This window comes from Bombus fervidus, chromosome 8 (assembly GCF_041682495.2).
Source record: "Bombus fervidus isolate BK054 chromosome 8, iyBomFerv1, whole genome shotgun sequence".
Lineage (NCBI taxonomy): Eukaryota > Metazoa > Arthropoda > Insecta > Hymenoptera > Apidae > Bombus > Bombus fervidus.
The window spans coordinates 5,624,099-5,642,998 of NC_091524.1; the positions used below are offsets into that span (position 1 = coordinate 5,624,099).

Here is an 18,900-nt window from a genome sequence, read left to right on the forward strand (position 1 = left end):
TGAAATATTATAATATAAAGATATTAGGGTTGATATTCAAAGGTGTAAAAGTTTATTACTACGAATATATTAGTTGATTATGAATTGATGAATGAATGTCAAAAAAAGTGATTGGATTTTGACTGTGTTTGAGTTGATTTTTCGTTGGTTTAACTTCCCAGCTGTAGTTTTCGAAGTTAAATATTCCTAGCGAAAATTATTACTGTTTTTACCACAAAAATGATTGATTTATCTTTAACGTATCGAAATTTAATAGTACTCTGACACTCTCACGTATAAGATCCCTCGTTATTTTGTATACGAATCGCAGGATTTGCATTAATTATGGACATCGTGCTGTTTTTATGTAAGTTTTTTTTACAATAGTAGTGCGTTTTGAATACTGATAATGGTTTTAAATGTTCGTAACATAATTTCAATTTAAAAGTGGATATAACTAAATTTATTGCATTATTAAAAAGTGATAATCAATAAGAAAAATCAGATAAACATGATTCAAACATTTATCTCGAAGCAAAAATCTTCTTTGATATTATGAGTTATATGCCGTTGAATTATTTATTATTTTTCTTTTTACGTAATCACGCATAGATGCCGAGACATCAAATGCAAATGATGACAAACTGAAACTAATTGAACGTCTCGAACATAAATAAACTGATTGATATTTGCATTCCTTTTCATATCATGAAATATAATCATTCTTTTATGATGTAGATTGTAGACTGAACAATGTTAAATTGATCAGGACCAATAAAATTGTGCTATCATATTTTATAGCTGTCATAAAATTCTAAGAACTTGAGCAAAATTTTTCTAGTGAATCTATCAATCCTTTTCTCGTTAAACGTGCCCCACAGATAATCGCCGTGTCTGGTATCCTACATCAGATTCGCCTACCCACTGAAATATGCTAAACTTTGAATAAACTTTAGACGAACATACTTTAGAAAAACATCCACAAAACAAACATAAATACAAATTATCATGTTAATGGTATATCTCTAAGCGGTATTGTATATTAAGCGTTAACGAAGAACTGTTTTGTCAGTAATTAATCGGTAATGTGTTTTTTTTTTTACCCTCTGTAATCATTTAACATTCTTTTGCAAAATTTTCCATTCCTCCTTTACAAAACTCTATTACAAAATCTACTACAAAAGCGTATCAGCATAATACTACATTTTTCAATAGCCATTCCTCAAACAAGCTGCCCGCGTTCCACCGTCAGCGAAACCGTTCTCCAGTGGGCTTTCTCGGTAATTACATTTTCAGGTTCATGTTGCGTCGTAGGGTCAGAAATCATGGTTCCACGAACAGAGGAAGATAGAAAGAAAAGCTCTGCCAAACGGCGAGCAAGCGGAGCCAGCGAAAGTTTCGCTCGATTGGTCGTGCGTCGGCTCGTTCTTCTCGTCTTGGTGGAGCAGGGCGTCCGAAACTGCCCTGTCTCGACGCCGCTGCTGCCGGCTCCTCTATACGCATCCTTCCCTCTGATCTCTTCCCTCGCGTTCCCCTCTCGCGCGGACCATCCTGGCGTCCCCTAACCCAAACCATTATCTGTATACCACGATTATAAGGCAACGGGACCGACAAACAGGCTTGGGCCAGACCCCCTGGCACCCTGATCGCAACCTCGCCTCCCTCTTTCTTCTTCTTCTTCTTCTTCGTCTTCTTCCTCTTCTTCTCTTTTCATCCGTCGTTTTCCTCTACCAGTCGCCGCGTGCTTCTACACCGTCACCGACTACGCAAACAAACCCGTACATCGACTAACATAACTTAACAATCTCCCCCCGCCCTCCTGGTTGCTTCTCTCTCGTCATACTTTCGCCCCTCTACCGACCGCCAATGCACTACTACCAGCGCACGGTCGCAGAGGTTGTTGCTACAACTGATTGCTCCGCGATGCACCATGGACTTACCACCCAGTATCGGACGGCGTCGTTGCACGCTCGCCTTCGGGCTCCTCGTTTTCGTCTTTCGGAGAAAACGACGCATTACACAGGACGACGATACTTCTCGCAAATTATTATGGTTCTGGCTCTTGATAATTGTTTTTTCGACAGACTTTATGCCCCGGTACTGCTACACATAATGGTTCACGGCCCCGACATCGGACGTTTTATTTTTACGCTACTTTCGATCTTCGAGACGCGAGCCTACCTTTTTGACTACGCCGCCCGCCGCTGGCAAACCGAAGAATGCACCGAACTATATTTTATGCTCCTCTCGACGGCTAGTCTTCATCCAGTGGTAGAGATTTTGTTCCGTTCTTCCGTATTTTTTAAATAAAACATGAAACTTTACCGGGGAGGTACCGTGTGGTTGGGAATGGACTAGGTGGAAATAAGGATTATAGCGTGTAGATTCTTTGTAGGACTGTTCCTCCATCTCTTGTAAAAATTTTAATAAAATCTATGGCATTGCTATTTTGTTTCTTTTCTTGATCGTTATCGAATCATTTTTATATTTAATTTTAAATTGAAGCAACTGATAGATGAAAGTACCTTTTGAAATTTTATAATTTCAATTTTTTCCTTTTTTATAGCAAAATGGATGATTGTATGTTGTTTAGATATTTAAATAGAAAATTAATTTAAAATCAATCGATTAATTTAAAAATTAAAATTCCGGTATCTTGTTTTCTTTTCTATATATGAAGAAATAAATAACATATATTTAAATTAATTTAAAAAATGGAAAAATATATATTTCCAAGAAAATATTTTTATAAAATACAGAAATTAAAAAATGTTGCGAAATTTGTAACGTTTAAAATGCCTATTAAATATCGTGCAATATATCAACATTAATTGAAAACGTTACTTTATTGGCACATTGAATTTTCGAAAGAAATACATATATAATTTAGGTATGCGGATTAAATGCTCGTTTTGTCATTTTTTTCTGTCTAGTAGAATGTCGTAGACGCGTCTATGCAGTTTGCGCAGTTACGAGTCAAACCGGTTTAAAAACCAGTATCGCGAATCCTATTAATGTAAAGAATTTTACTTTTATTTCCATCTCTTCAAAAAATATCAAAATGCGCACACTATCTTTTTTGCGATAATTTTAAGTCGCATTACTTGCATAACACATAACTTAAATCATATCCACAACTTCACTGCATACTTTCAAACGTAAGATTATCATAAATATAATTATAAATTCTTATCACAATATGCCTTCATCTTGTGGTATTCTACAACATAATGTTATCGTAATTTTACCATATTTTATAGAAAGAACACGTATTACATTCAAGTAAATACATGTTTTATAGAAAGATACTAAATCGCTTTAATTTGCGCTCGGTAATTTATATTCAAATTCTAACAATGGCCGAAGGTAGTTTAATTATCTTGTGAGAAATTCTCAGCAGGTGCAGCACAGGTGTACGCTTATTATGAACACCAACGTGATAGATCAGCCGGTAAAGAAATTCGGTGTTCCCAGAGAAAGAAAATCAGTATCGACGGAAACTTAACCTCTTCGTCGTGGCACGGCGACGATTCAGTCGCGTACGAAATGTTATGGAAATGTTGTTCCGAGACCAAATAACGCTAACTCGAGTAAACTTTCGTCGAGTATTAATCTGCTTTACGTAACGAACAGCATTATAATATTAATAATAACGATAAGATTACTCCCATTTAGTCACTTTGCGACGCGAAACAGCGCGTAACGATGCCTCGGCTTGTGCTGGGAACGAGTGTAGACCACAAACAGACTAGACCGCTCGAACATTAGTGCCCTGAGCTTGAAACAGGCGCACGGACGTACAGTGAAGTGTATCTGTTTTTCAAACCTATCGGTTCCGTTGTATCTTTGCTACGCCATATCTGTTCCACGATTTCGTCGCATTGCGTGTCAGTCTACGATTGAAATATGGGCGCTGCTTCAAACGCGACATACTTAGGGCTTGATCTCAGCACGCAGCAGGTAAACCCTTAAAAAACAGCATAATCTCGCGTACCGCTTTTTATCAGGAGTCGAACATCTGCTTTGAGCGAATAATCATCGACGACCGACGCGTTTTCTCGTCATATAAAACTGCTCATCGTTGACACGAGTCTTGTATACCACTTTTATCCTTTCTTTCCTCTTATTTCTTATTTTTATTTCCGCCTTTTTTGCTCCCGCTCGTGTACATTTATACACTACGTGTGACATAATTATCATAGTTATACAGCAATGAGTCATAGTAGTTTACCATTTGTTCGTTCGAAGACTTATTTATTAGTTTGTGGTTTTATAATGCTTGACGATACTGAATTCTTAGTGCGCAGCATCTACTGCGCACGCTCGTGACAACGCGCGTTTCATTTAAATCTAGGAAAATTATTTAATCTTATAAATGTTTTTTTATTATAAGAGGTTACTCTTCAATGAATTGTAACTATGCAATTTTTGTACTTCTTTCTAGAGATTACAAATGTAACTAAAAACAAACACTTGACAAGGATCGAATCAAATAAAACATATTTTTCATTTAGCAGTATTGATCATATCTTGTTTCCTGTGACACTTTGAAAACCATACTGTGAATCCTAATGTCGATAAACTGAATTTTGATTTTGTAACAACTAATTTAAACATTTACTCTATTTTGATTCCTTAAATTTCAAATATTTATTGCAGTATACCTTGTATTATCTCTACTGACAAATATTTGAAATCGTACTCTCAAGTTTCTAGTTATACAACATACTCTATCATTACAATTATGTAACCCTTTTCCTTGAAGAAATATAACGACATTGAAATTTATTTTTCAGGAAGATCATAAAGTTCTATCAATGAATTAATTTTCTATTAATATGCTAAATAACGAATTACGATTAAATTAGGAATAATTTGACTCGTAAGGATAGTTATACTAATAAAACAAAAACTAATTTCTTATTAATAAAATAAATTACTCTGATTAAGTTAACGATACTTTAATGTCTAATGGTAAATTTACCACATGTAGCTTTTACGTATAAACAAATATTACAGTCAATAATACACTAAAATGATACGAAAATTCAAAGTTGTTGACAAGAAGCATTTCGCTGCGTGTGACGCGCGTCAGATGGGTCACAATTATCTAACATAATGATAACATTAAGCAGTAGGACGATACGGGCGAAAGAAATGCGTATCTCGTTTGCAACGAAAAACGCGAAATGCTAGAAGCTGTCGAAATGATAATTAAAATTGCAAAGTGCTTCTTGCACATCTTTCGGATCAAAAATCCATGAATCATAAACGACTGTATCGTAACATAACCATATTCGTATAAAACATTTATTTTTATCTATTCGTTAATTAAATTCGTCGTAATTATTGATCCTTTAAAAATGAAGAAATATGTGAATCATAAGCGATATACAAGAATAATCGATACCATCAGACGTGAATGTTGTCTGCTTGTCAACTTTCGACAAATTAAATACCCGACAATCTGTGGATCTGTGAATCTGTGGATTCTACATAATAATTTCTGTTGTATAAACCATCGCTCATGATATATACATTATCGATCATAAGTATCTACTTATTAGAACATCTGTTCGTTTTATTTATTCAACCAAATATTATTTGATTTGATATTTTATCCTATTCCATGATCCATTTTAATAACGATACTTATTTGTCCATTTAATTTCACTTGAGACTTTACGTGTTTCACGATATTTGTACTTATGATTAAACTTATAGGCGATGATACATCTGGACATTTTTTTATTTTATCAAACACGATTGGTAGTATATTTAAACGTTACACGTGTATATATTCATACAGTAGATACGAAAAATGGTAGAAAGTTTTGAATTTTAAATTTCGCATTACATTATAGTGTAGCATAACTAATTGACCATGCTATGTCACATGGTAGCCTTGTTGCACATAACTTATTCGATAATGTAGATAAAAAATCGAAGAACAGCGTAGTATTGCGAATTTAAGAGGCCGTTAACAAGTATCTTTTGACATTTGTAGTTGAAAGCAGTTGTCGTCGATAACAATCTCGCTGTTCTCCATGAAACCAGTGTACAGTTTGACAATGATCTACCAGAGTTTAGGTAAATATGTTTAAATACCATGTTTTTCTATACTTTCATGTTATATATTTTTACATGTTATCCACTTTTGACGTTTTGACATACATTTTTTTAAACGTTTCTTAACGCTCTTAAACCCACGAAGATTTCTCATGAAATGACTAATGCAACATACAATATTAAAATCTTTTCGCTCAATCTATCAATACATAAGCAATGATGCGATTTGTAACATTATATTTTAAAGTACATAGAAGTTCAGGTCTAAGCAATAGCATTAAGCAATTCGAGAATTATTTATTCATTATTTACACATTCTCACATTAGAAAGAAAGCATTGATAAAATACAATTCGTAACAAGCAACAAATTTCTCCCAAATGAATTTTTTATGACGAATACGACTCTTCGTAATTATTGTTCTGTTTGGATTTTTTATTGCTATTGTCTTGGTGATTTATACAGGAAAAATGAAGATTACAACGGAGTATAAAATATTTTTGTTAATTTCTAATCGTATCATGGTCGATTTCATTGCAACTATATTTTGAATCGCAGCAGAATCAGTGCGCTGAACGATACACTATCTAGAAAAAAATTTCATGTTTATAAAAGGCACTAAGATATGCGAATTTGTAATAACGAAATAGAATATACAAAGCTAAAATACCGAATTCTTTTCTACACTTAATATATTTATACTCTCAACGATGTTTAATATCTCGTACAAATGTCAAATTTTGTTACATTTAATTATTAAACATTGGACAATTTTAGAACGTACGGAGGCGTCATTCAGAAAAAAGCTGAGCCACACGTAGTGGTGGTTCCCACTTTGATGTGGGTTAAGGCTCTGGACATGATTCTCGATAAGTTGCGCGTGTGTGGCGTCGATTTTAGCAAGGTGGCCGCTATTTCCGGATGCGCACAGGTAAAAGAACGCTGTAAACGTCAGAACGTTGGAATAGAAACGTCACGGTTCATAAATTATAATATTGATAGTAAATCTGTCTTTTCAATTACTCCCATGTGAATTAAGCTTCGTCACAAAATGCTATGTAACATTACCAAAGCTATAAATTTCAAGAAGTATCTCTATGCAATATTCATATTATTTCGAGTATCGTTTAAGAACTGAAACACGGTGGATTACAAAAATATCTGTTGTCATCGGTAATTTAAATACAGCAACGTTCGCTGATTTAACTATAAAAAAGAACAGTTGATTACCATAAAATAGATATATAATGACTCTTATCTATTCCTTTTTTCATTCTTTGACGCAAACAAATCGTTTAATTACAACTTCTTGAGTTTCGATCTCGTTGACAGAGTTAAGCATTATTCGAATAAAGTATTTGGAAAATTATTATTTTACTCGTTCTGGCATATTATTTAGCTTGAACGTATTTTGAGAAGTAATAATCAATCCGCAAATAAATATTATGTCAACCGCGCCGGAAGTAGAGATTTCCACAGACACGCATATGTATGTACTTCTTATTCAAGAATAATTGAAACGAGGTCAGTTCGTATTTCATAACATAATTTACGATTCAAATATATACGAAATATAGTATTTAAAAGGTCCGAACTACTTAATTCGATTATATAGCTGAAAACGAATTTTTACATAAAATGAAATTACTTCTTAAAGTAAGAACAATAAATCAGTCGAAATTGCATATTGTTTCAAGCTAACTTGTTAGGAATTGGATATTAAATATAAGTGAAATTTTCATTTGTTTGTGTGATGAACGAAAATAAATGTTGAAGTTTTAACGCCAGAGAATCGCAGTGAAAAACGTTTCAGCCAACGTGTAAGTATCGATGTAAATTTCGCAATAAACGACCCTTATAAACACGAACATTTTACAGCTTTAGAAACACCCAGACGATAATGTTATCTTTGTTCGTTATTACATAGCAACATGGCACAGTTTACTGGGGCAAGGGCAGTCGAAATCAATTGCAACAATTGGATCCTACGAAATTCTTGCACGAACAGCTGGTTACCTCTTTCTCGGTGACAACATCACCTGTGTGGATGGATTCCAGCACCACCAAAGAGTGTAACATGTTAGATGAAATCGTCGATGGCCCAGAAGTATGCGTTTCTTTTTTCTTCCAAACTTCTCTTCGCTAATTTGCTTCCATTATATTTAAACCAGGCCTGGGCATTATCTAAATAATCGGTAATACTTAAATAAGATATTTGGAAAGTGATTCTCTAAGTAATATATAATTTTATTTTGCTAAATAGTTAATTGAAACTGATTTAAATAATAATAAATCTAATTATTGACAAAGTAAAGAATACCTGAGATAATTCATTATTTCAAATTATTATTTTTCGTCCTTATCTGAAATAAAATTTGCCCAAGCTTGATTTAAACAGTCTGTACGAAATGTTCCTACAGATTTTACAACGCGTCAGCTATTCGTTGTAGGTAAACACGAATTTACAACGATGCAGATATATTGCTTGTTTCAGTTTAACCCTGCTATATTCTAGCGACCAAATTTTCCAGCAAAATTATATTTTCCTAACGTTAGGAAATATGTGTCTTTAGTTTAAACGAAATACCAAGTAAATCTTACTGGTACGCGTGATTTCTCGTTCCAATGCTATTTCAAATTCTTAGAACGTTAAAAATTCTTTTTGTTCGCTGAAATGAGAGCAAGATCGAAATATGAAAATTCGCGGATCGCAGCTGGGTTAAATTTAACGGAGCATTCTTGTCTCAGTCGTAACGAAAGGAAAAGAATTCAATGATAGAGGCACGTTCCTCTGTCATAACGTTGAGAATATAACGAAAATATGAGTCTTTTGATCGAATCGTCCTAGGTGTCTAAACATACTTATGGACAGTAACGCGTGTAATATCATTATCGACGTGCGATGTCACGTCGACGACATGCTGTTTCGAACACCTATTGCCGATCAATTTCGTTTGCAATGATAGCCGACGAAAATCAATAAAATATTTAATTAATCGCCGCGAAGGTCGGCGACGGGCGACGTCGACTTTTTAATGGATTTAAAAATATCCAGCGGAGGAATGGAACGACACCAAAGCCTCTCTTCTCCCTTCTATTTTCTCGTTCTTTCGACTTCGTCAACGAACATCGAGCAACGTCGGCGAAGAAAAAAGAGATTATCGTAAACAGATACGATCGGGAATCAATATAAAATCGTATTGGCGGGCCTTACGAAGTATGCAAATTGTAAATTAATTCTTTGACACGGATGAATATTCATGGGAATGGCGATCGAGGATTTTTGAAGAATGGCACGCGTTTAGAAAAGTTTTCGATCGAAAATACGAGGCGTGTTAACTCGTAATAAATAAGACGAATCGTTCCTATGATTTCAACGCAGACGATGCAAGTAAAAAGAGAATAGAAATGTTTTAATATAGCGGAAAGTAAGTAATTCAATAACGCCATTGCAACACCGTGACAATGTCCGAATATCAATAAGAATTACTAAATTAATAAAAATGTCTATAACAGTTTCAATACTTTTACGAGCCACTGTATTTCCGATAATTTGCAAATATGCAAATACTTATATAAACGATAAATTATGTACATGTTATATGTGTAAATCATGTGCAACACGGGCAGAGTGTCGAGCGATGACGACGACGGTGACGAGAATTGGACTGATTCATAATTAATCGACGCACGCCGATTAACACGCTAATCAATTATCTTTATACGATCTGTCGTGGTTGCATGATTGCAGAAATTGGCGGAGATAACGGGATCACGGGCGTACGAAAGGTTCTCAGGGCCTCAAATAGCAAAAATAGCACGCACCAGACCGGAAGCCTACAGCAACACTGAGGTATAATCCACTAAAAAAAATCTACACTGCCGACTTCGTTGACAAATTTTCAGGACTGCGATCGATCGAGGTATTCGATTACGTGTGGTCTGATACAAGGATTTAGACTGCAATTAACTACGTTTCTGATTTCTCGTGTGAGCTGCCGATGACCCGTGGCTTTACGCGTGAATACTAACGTACCTGATAACGATGATTACTCGCCTGTTTGAACTGTTCCTTTTTAATAGATATATCGTCTAGCTCGATGTCATTTCTATTTAGGTCGTTCTTATTGCGATTATAGAAAAATTGCTGCCAGAGAATGTACGCGAATAATTAATTCTCGATACGAATCTCGAGATTGGTGTTACCACGAAACGTAGTAAAACCGATAGATTTTCGATGGACAGTCAGAATATTTCTATTATTCGTCAGAATGTTTTTTATTAAGCGTTGAAAAGCTTTATGGCAATTTATTTCGACTTGTATGAACGTGTTTGGTCGTATAGAAATATATGGAAATTACGTTAACAGAAAAACAAGAATCTGTTTACTTGAATATTGAAAGATATGCACAATAATATCGATCGAAATAGATCTCTGTTTAGGTTCTATCTCATAAAAACCTGAATTTCCATAAATATCCGAAATGTAATAACAACGTGTCCAAAAATAGATTGCTCGTAACATGCTCCACTTTTATAATCGCAATAGCAATGATTTTCACATAGATTTTTAATTACTTTGATCAATAACTAATAATAACTAAAAACTAAAATAACCAAAATATTTTCAAAGAGTGCTACTTTTAACAAACTGAGAATTCCTATTTACAGAGATTTTATTTAATGTTCATAGCATTATTATAACTAGTATGCAATAATATACAATGTCCTAAGTCCTAAGATTTAACAGCAAAAATAAGTATATTCTATGGGTATAATCGAACGAGAAATATTATATGTAGAAACATAGACCGCTTATTTATATAGAATAAAAAATTATAATAAAATAACAAACGATAGGACAACAAAAAATTACTATACACAACATTCCTTTGCCTGATTATACCCACAGAATAGACTGACAAGATTTAGCTGTTAAAACCTGAAACATTATCGTATATTCGTCACTAATGCGCATTATACATATATTATAAGGCGTTTGAATAAGATTTTATAGTCATTTTTTACGTTAACTCGTTTTTAATACTTCTTCCAGAGAATCTCTTTGATTAGCAGTTTCCTCGCTTCCTTGTTTTTCGGCGATTTCGCGCCGATCGATTGGTCCGATGGCTCTGGAATGAACTTGTTAAATATTCATACAAAAGATTGGGATGACGTCCTATTAGAGGTATGTGGATTATCAAAGATTATTAGATTTTCTCAGAATACGGTAAACTATTATACAATAAAACGTTCGCATTTTTTCACCAGCAATAGAAATAAACATTCTTTTCAACTTTATCTATATGCTTCGGTTCAATCGATCTTTTAAGTCATAAATTCGAATATCGAAAAATTAAAAAATTCAAAAATAGAAAATTCTCCTTTCTTTAAAACAGAATCATATATGTCTATGTGTGTATGTGTCGAAATGTTTATATCAAAATCTAAATCTTTTAAGATCCTCTACATTTGTTGTGAAAATGACCTATAACGCAAACAGCGTACTACGTACGTACATTGCTTTTCCACTATTTATCATCGGACCGGTGTTTGTTCAGGCTTGCGGTCTTGGTCTACGAGAAAAACTCGGGAAACCAGTTTCCTCGTGCAGCGATATCGGTCCAATTTCGTCCTATTTCGTCGAAAGATTCGGCTTCGACGAGGCATGCCGTGTAATTGCGTTCACGGGCGACAACTCAGGTTCTCTAATAGGTAAGCAAGCTATTCGCTGATCTCACGGTTTTGGTACGAATAATTTTTCGTTCGGCGAACGGTATTAATTTATACGCGCTACTTCGCCTTTTGACAACAAGTTTCGATTCTATGAGCAACGAACGCCTTCATGAATATTCACGCAAATACATTTCCAATCGGCATGCGTAGATACCCATAGACTTTCGCTCCCCATACGGAATGATTAATGAGATTTTTCGCTTGAACTATAATTTGCAGTTTACTGTTAAGGAAACTGCTAAATGAATTCCGTATTGCTCGATATTTAATTAACCTATCGATATCATTTTCCTCGTGTGAAGTTTTTTATTCGTTTTCCCGTTTGGTAACGCTGATATTCTTTCTTAAAAATTCGATAACTACGTTCTAACGTGCTATCGTAAAAGCAACGTCGTCTAAAATCGATCGCCCGTTAAAACGACACTTTTGAGAAACTACGTTTTACATCGAAATATAGGAGTACATACATGCAAATTTCCTTAGGCTGGTTTCTTTTACGTTCACACGTACTACAGCGAAATGCTTGAACAAATTGCAACAAGTTTAATGAAGTGTAAAATATGCTGTAATTCAATTTGAACGAGAATATGTTTAAAGTTTGCGTGTAAAATTTATTTCTCGAGGTAGAGAAATGCAGGTAGGATTTATTGTGCTAATAAATAAGTTTTATTATTAATAATCTCGATAATACAAACAATTGATAAATAACGTTTATTTATTATTATACAGGAATGAGACTGAAAGAGGGAGACATCGCTTGCAGTTTGGGGACAAGTGATACTCTGTTCTTATGGTTGAACAAACCGAAAACTGCTTTTGAAGGACACATATTTTGCAATCCTCTTGATGATAACGCTTACATGGCTTTACTTTGGTAACTCACCGTTTTATTTCCTTAGGATACAATTTTTTCTTCATCGGTACTTTATTAGTAGTTTTTTAAAGTGTTCCACGGTTTTTCATTAATTATTTATAATTATTTACAAGAATATTTCATAGTCTTTAATCGTAGAAAGTACAGGTAAAATTAATATATTCTTTCCCATTTGTGGTTACAAAAGCATGAATTTTCATAATAAATTCTTCCAGTTAAATACGGATATCACGTACCTAATCATTGTTTTTTGTATTTATCTAAATCTTAGAGGAAGATAATACTTACTTTTTGACAGTATAAAACAAAATATAATTTCTTCAAATTATAAATTGTTAGTAAAATATGGAGAGACATGTTACAAAATATTAATGGAAGAGAAATTATTTAGAAAAAAAAGTAGGAAACATAATAAATGAATTACGATCCCGTAAAAAATAATACAATGATCCTTTAAAATATCTAAATAATATAGATCTATGATTACCCGGTCTACATTTCGTTTAGATATATCTGTATAGAATCCATTTCATTAAAACGAGTCTTAATTCTTCCAAATAATGTTACCTATAAGAGATTAAATGTATGAATGATCGGAAAACTAGAGTACGCAATCTCAAATTTCTAGCTTCAAAAATGGATCTTTGACTCGCGAAAGAATACGTGACAGTGCGGCGCAAGGCTCTTGGCAAATCTTCAACGAGCTACTGGAAAGTACGCCGCGGGGAAATTTTGGAAATTTAGGTTTATACTTCGATGCACAAGAAATTTTGCCATTTGTCATTGGTGATCATCGATTCAATAAAGCGAACGAAGAAATATCGCGTTACAGTTCAAAGGAGGTGGAAGTAAGAGCCTTGATCGAAGGGCAATTCGTTGCAAAAAGAGCTCACGCTGAAGATTTTGGTTTTGTTATAGGTAAATTACAAATTACAAAAATATTCTTGCAATTTTCTTACACTCCCCTTGATAACCGAGGATATTTTAAACTTTTAGAGATATAAGCGATGCGTGCCTTCTGTGATAAGTTAAATGAGTTAAATCTTCGGTATATATTTTGCTTTAATTATCAGATTTTAAAGAAACTGTCCTATCAATATTTATATATCGAAGAATTCAATTTTGTTATAATATGTCTTCTTTAATAATTATTTTATTTTTGATATTTATATGTAATACATTGTAATATCATTTTACAAAAGAACATGATTTTCAACAAATTTACAATTTTTCAGAGAAATGTAAACTTTCAATTACAAAAATCATTTTTATCTTTTTTGGCATTTACCTATAGGGCCAAATACACGTATTATTGCTACAGGAGGTGCATCCACAAATAAATCTATACTTCAAGTTCTTTCCGATGTTTTTAATTCACCAGTATACATATCGGTAATCATTTCTATCCTTCTAATTTGTTAAATAGAAATATTGTCTGTGTTAAGATCTTATTTTTATATATACCTTTTTTCTTATCAATCTAGAAATATTTATTTTTTGGATCTCGTATAATATTCTTTTATCCTAAAAATTATAACTACATTTTCAATATCCTTAAATCTTATTTAACAGGAAGTAGCTAATTCGGCTATGATGGGTGCAGCCTATCAAGCAAAACATGGTTTATTGCGAAATGAATCCAACTTTGATGAGATAACACGCTGCTTACCAGAACCGACACTTGTATGCCGTCCTTATAATGATGCAGAAACAGTAAGTAATATGTACAATTATTATTTAAGTTTACATTTTGCCAAATATTATGTATTTAAGAAAAAATTTTTTTATATTTTTAGATATACAAATCAATGGTTGCACGTTACCGAAAGATCGTAGAGACAATTAAAAATAAGACAAGTACAAAACAAACTATATAAATATTATACATGGATAACACAAGAGCATTTAAAAAAAGAGGCCTTCATTAATGCATCATATTAGCTGAAAATTTAAAATAATTGCTGCATTTAGAGCAGTTTAATATTAACGATATTTATAGTTTTATTCTGAAAAATTTTTATACGATGCTTTTTATGCAATTTTTAGAGGTTTACTCTTAAAATTCAAGTAATGAAACTACTTCGATTTTAATAAATGAATCAAAGGTACTAGAAATATCTTGAATCTCCTATGCAAACAGCAATGCTTTTTTAAGAAGTTACTAAGAATCATTGAGATAGAAGTAAAAATACGAAAAAACATACAAATATTACTTCGAATATTTTGCAAGTGCTGTTTCAATGATATATTAAATGATCTAGCTAATTACAAATCGCTAATACCTTACTGATAAAAGTACAAGGTAACCTAAGTGCAATTCCTAAAATGAGAGAACTAAACTTATGTATAAAATAATTTTGTATTTGTATATTTATAAATTTTATTAATTATGTATTATTAATTTATTAAATGCTAACTTATTATAAAATTAGAATAAAAGTTATAATAAAAAAATTTAACTTAATAGGTGTTTTATTTGTTTAAAGCGATATCATTTCTTAATATATAGAAATCTATCTTTAAATCTTTAATATAAAATAAATTGATTATTAAACAATAATGTGAAAGTTTCCAAGTATAATTATGTAATTCCCTTTTTATTTTTTCCTGCCACCTCTCTCCTTTGGTAAAAGGTTAATTACATTGCCAGATGTTAAATTGTAATATGCAAGAGTATTGCTATCTTTAAAAAACATTCCCTGAAAGAAAAAATCATTATATATGAAACTAAAAATATTTTTTATAAATGTAGATAATCTTATATAGCTTAAATCGTTCATATAATACCTCGTACTGTAACTTCTGCTTGCCAGGTGGCATGCCAGTTTGCTCGTGAATAAGAGCTTTCATTGTTGCCACGGTATCACTTAATTGTAAAGTAATATTCAATGTTTGACCATTTAACTTCCATTCTGCTTTTTCTGTCATCATTGGTACAGCAATATTTAGCTGTACAGGACCCTGAAAAAATAAAATGTATGTTTTAATACATATAATAATTCTTGAATGTATAGAAACCATAATTGTTGATAAAATACCTTATTTCTAGCTAAGAATTGTTGTTCTGGTATCAATGAATCTTCCGTTCTAAGTTTCTTAGTTTGAGGTTCCTCCTCCATAGGTTCAGTAGTATGTTTTAATCCAATCTAGAAACAATAGTAAGATAAACATACGTACATAAAATATTTTTACTTTGAGATAGTAGATAGTGCTACCTTTGAACTACTTAAACATTATTTTACTTCACAAATACTTACAGCAGATGCCATTGGTGGCTGCATCGGCGGCGGTGTCGGCATAAATGGCGACATTGCTGGCGCTAGAAATAGACAAAATAAAAATATTTAATTTATGATCAACCTATAATATTATTATTTTGTATAAAAATTACTCACTCATAAGCGGTGGTGGTCGAATCGGAGGCATAGGGGCCATCATCATCATCGGTGCTTGTGGCATCATTGGCTGAGGAATACCCATAGTAGGCATGCTCATAGTAGGAGGTGGTGGTGGTTGCGTTGGTACCGGTACTGGCTTCGGAGCTGGTGGTTTAGGTGGTGCCTTTAATGTAGCTTGAGGTTTCGAAGCAGCTGCTGCCATATGTGATAGTTCAGCTGCACGATTAGCAGGTTTCGGGCCAATCTTTTCTTTCTCTTCGTCCGGAAGAAGTCCTTTAACTTTATGAATCTGATGAATTTGTTCTTCCAAAGTAATATTCGCTCTAGCAGCCCTCGTCGCTGCTTCAACACTTGATGTGTGTCCATCCCACGTGACTTTGTCATCTTTCTTTTTATCTTCTTCTCCAATCTTTTTACCAATTGCAGTTTCTTCATCACCAACACCGAAAATATCGGTACGCCTCTCAGCAAGTTGCTTCAAGCTGGCTTCAATCGCTGTACCAGGTGCAAATACTGTCTCCTGAGCCAACTTGTCAAGATGTTTATCTCTTTGTTCAACCCAACGCGGATCCAATAATCCAATTCGCATGTGTTCCTGGACTTTACTTGCGGGTATACGTTCTCCAGTGATTGGAGATATCAAGTATTCATCAGGAGCAGCAGGACGTGCAGTTTTAATTGCTGTAAAAATAGGCATACTGTAATTTTGTATTTATACATATAACATTTTTTCACTTACAATGTTGTTTAGGATCATATCCCTTCTTTACTACAACGTTTCCTGGAGTTGGTGGCAAAGGCGGAGGTTGCATATTATTACTATCGCGTGGTTTTGGTTCTTTCGATTTATGAGTATCACCTGGAGGTGATACATCATCTTCATCACTCGAATCCTCTTCCATATCTTGTACCTTAAAATACACATATGTTATTAATATGAAAGTGTTAGTTGCTTCTTATTATTAAATGAATAAAATATTTACTTGATTGTTGTCTTTCGCACGATCTTTTTCTCCTTCTGTACGACTTTGCATTTCATCCTCTCCTTCACTATCAATTTGCATTTCTACATCTTCACCTTCTTCTATTCTTTCCTAGAAATTTAAAAAATTATTAGAAAAACAGAAATGCTTGTAATTTTATTACGATATTTCACTGTGACATAGAATTAGTAGAATTATGTTACCTGCATAAGTACTCGAGCACCAACTTCATCTGGCGTTGTTGGTGCAGGGAAATTACCAACTTCAAATTGCTGGTAATCAACGGTTTCGACTACAACAAAATCATGCCAATCAATTTGTGCATATGCAACCCTTTCACGTTCCAATTCTTCCTCTTCTTTGCGTCTTTGAGCTTCTTGATACTTTAACCACTCAGCGCGATATTTAACTTGCTCTAAAATTTTATCCATATTGCAGGCTTCATCACGTAGTCGCGGTAATAAATCTTTAGGTGGAATTAATACCTGTAAATTTAAATTAACTTAAATTCAAGAATAGATCTAATTATAGATTTCAATTTAAAAAAAGATGAAATTTTGTACTACCTTAGTATATTGTTCCAAGAGTTTTGTAAAATACTGAAACAAAGAATGTTGTGGACGTAGAAAATCAAACTGGAAGTTTCTTTGTTCTCTATTCATCAAATTAGTTAAAAATTGACGACCATTACGGGCTACAAATTGTGCTGTTAATTTTACAATATCCCTAAAATGAAATCACATATATTTTATATCATATACTATTGTATAATTACATGAAAGATGAAGAATTTAATTGAGTCACTTACAGATCTAAAGCTGAAATAGAAGGTGGATCAGCAATAAATTCAAATTCTGCGGGAGTATCTCGTGGAATAAATGGTTGTTCAACTTGTTTCAAAATTTCTTGCTGCTTTTGATGAGCAGCAAGATTAACTGTTTTTCCAGGCCCTGTCCCTATAGTAGGTTCTTGACCTTTTCCTTCCTTAAATTCCTTTACTTTATGCTGATAATACGCATGGTATGGATCACCAAAATTTAAGAAATTAAACTTTGGATTTCCCAATTCGTTTTGTCTGATTCTTGATTCAAATTCTGGTCCATTTCTGGCCACGAAACTAGCAGTTTTATCAACAATATCTGAAATTTTTCATAAGGAAGATTATATTTATATCAATGAATTGGCAAGAAATAATTGTTGTAAAATGTAAAATCATGTATAAATATAGCAAATTTTTATTATACTTAATATAATATATTTGAAATTTTAGAAACATTTACAAATAACTAAAAGATAGCAAATTAATATAATCAAGATAAACTTCTAAATTTTATTTCTCTTTTACAATGAAATTACATAACATTAAAATGTAGAGAAACTTATGTATAGCAAAATTAAAGACAAGTAATGTAATAATTTGTTAATAACATACAATACATGAATTAATATATTACAACCAACATTTTTTATTATTATTAATCAATTATTTTTATTATTACTTCAATATGCAATAAATGTACAAACAAATGTTAACGTGATCATTCCAAAACATTGTTAAGAAGTCAATTAAAAATGAATGTTGCATTGTATTGTCTTATTAAAAAATATTGTCAAAGCATACTTCTAACTTCTGGTGGAGGGTAAATAATACCCACGATCGGTTGAGATGAAGGTGCCGTATTTTCTTCATTCTCGGTCGCTGGTGGTTGTATCACAGCAACTTCCTGTGCAGGCATGCTGCTTAATATATTTTTATTCACTTAATTTTAGAAAACTTAATGCCTCGTGTCATTTATTGTGTACACATTTCTAGAACGTAACACAGTGCTGCCAACGTAAATGCATTGCATTTTATTGAATGA

The 18,900-nt window shown here is 33.1% G+C and overlaps 2 protein-coding genes across 2 annotated transcripts; one reads left to right on the plus strand and one right to left on the minus strand.

Annotated features, from left to right (window-relative positions):
• Positions 1–3,501: 3,501 nt before the first annotated feature.
• LOC139990373 (xylulose kinase) lies at positions 3,502–15,119 on the plus strand. Its single transcript, XM_072009595.1, has 13 exons — positions 3,502–3,939; positions 5,987–6,069; positions 6,825–6,978; positions 7,975–8,154; positions 9,799–9,900; positions 11,104–11,235; positions 11,609–11,762; positions 12,513–12,657; positions 13,286–13,575; positions 13,952–14,049; positions 14,230–14,370; positions 14,454–14,580; positions 14,615–15,119. The coding sequence occupies exons 1-12, from the start codon at positions 3,886–3,888 to the stop codon at positions 14,532–14,534; spliced, it is 1,614 nt and encodes a 537-aa protein (XP_071865696.1). The 5' UTR covers positions 3,502–3,885; the 3' UTR covers positions 14,535–14,580; positions 14,615–15,119.
• On the minus strand, positions 15,112–18,896 carry Sf3a1 (splicing factor 3A subunit 1). Its single transcript, XM_072009585.1, has 11 exons — positions 18,660–18,896; positions 17,847–18,177; positions 17,605–17,764; positions 17,242–17,523; positions 17,039–17,149; positions 16,795–16,966; positions 16,053–16,736; positions 15,915–15,976; positions 15,696–15,803; positions 15,445–15,618; positions 15,112–15,356 (listed from the first exon to the last, which is right to left on the minus strand). Exons 1-11 carry the CDS (start codon positions 18,772–18,774, stop codon positions 15,255–15,257), a joined length of 2,301 nt encoding a protein of 766 aa, XP_071865686.1. The 5' UTR covers positions 18,775–18,896; the 3' UTR covers positions 15,112–15,254.
• Positions 18,897–18,900: the final 4 nt, after the last annotated feature.

Bases quoted from the DNA above. Each gene is read 5' to 3' on its own strand.
- LOC139990373 (XM_072009595.1), top strand. From the start codon at position 3,886: ATGGGCGCTGCTTCAAACGCGACATACTTAGGGCTTGATCTCAGCACG. The intron at 6,979-7,974 runs GTAAAAGAACGC...GTTATTACATAG, and splicing joins CTATTTCCGGATGCGCACAG to CAACATGGCACAGTTTACTG. The intron at 12,658-13,285 runs GTAACTCACCGT...TCAAATTTCTAG, and splicing joins GCTTACATGGCTTTACTTTG to CTTCAAAAATGGATCTTTGA.
- Sf3a1 (XM_072009585.1), bottom strand. From the start codon at position 18,774: ATGCCTGCACAGGAAGTTGCTGTGATACAACCACCAGCGACCGAGAAT. The intron at 16,967-17,038 runs GTAAATATTTTA...GTGTATTTTAAG, and splicing joins GTGCGAAAGACAACAATCAA to GTACAAGATATGGAAGAGGA. The intron at 15,357-15,444 runs GTATTATATGAA...TTTTTCTTTCAG, and splicing joins AGCAGAAGTTACAGTACGAG to GGAATGTTTTTTAAAGATAG.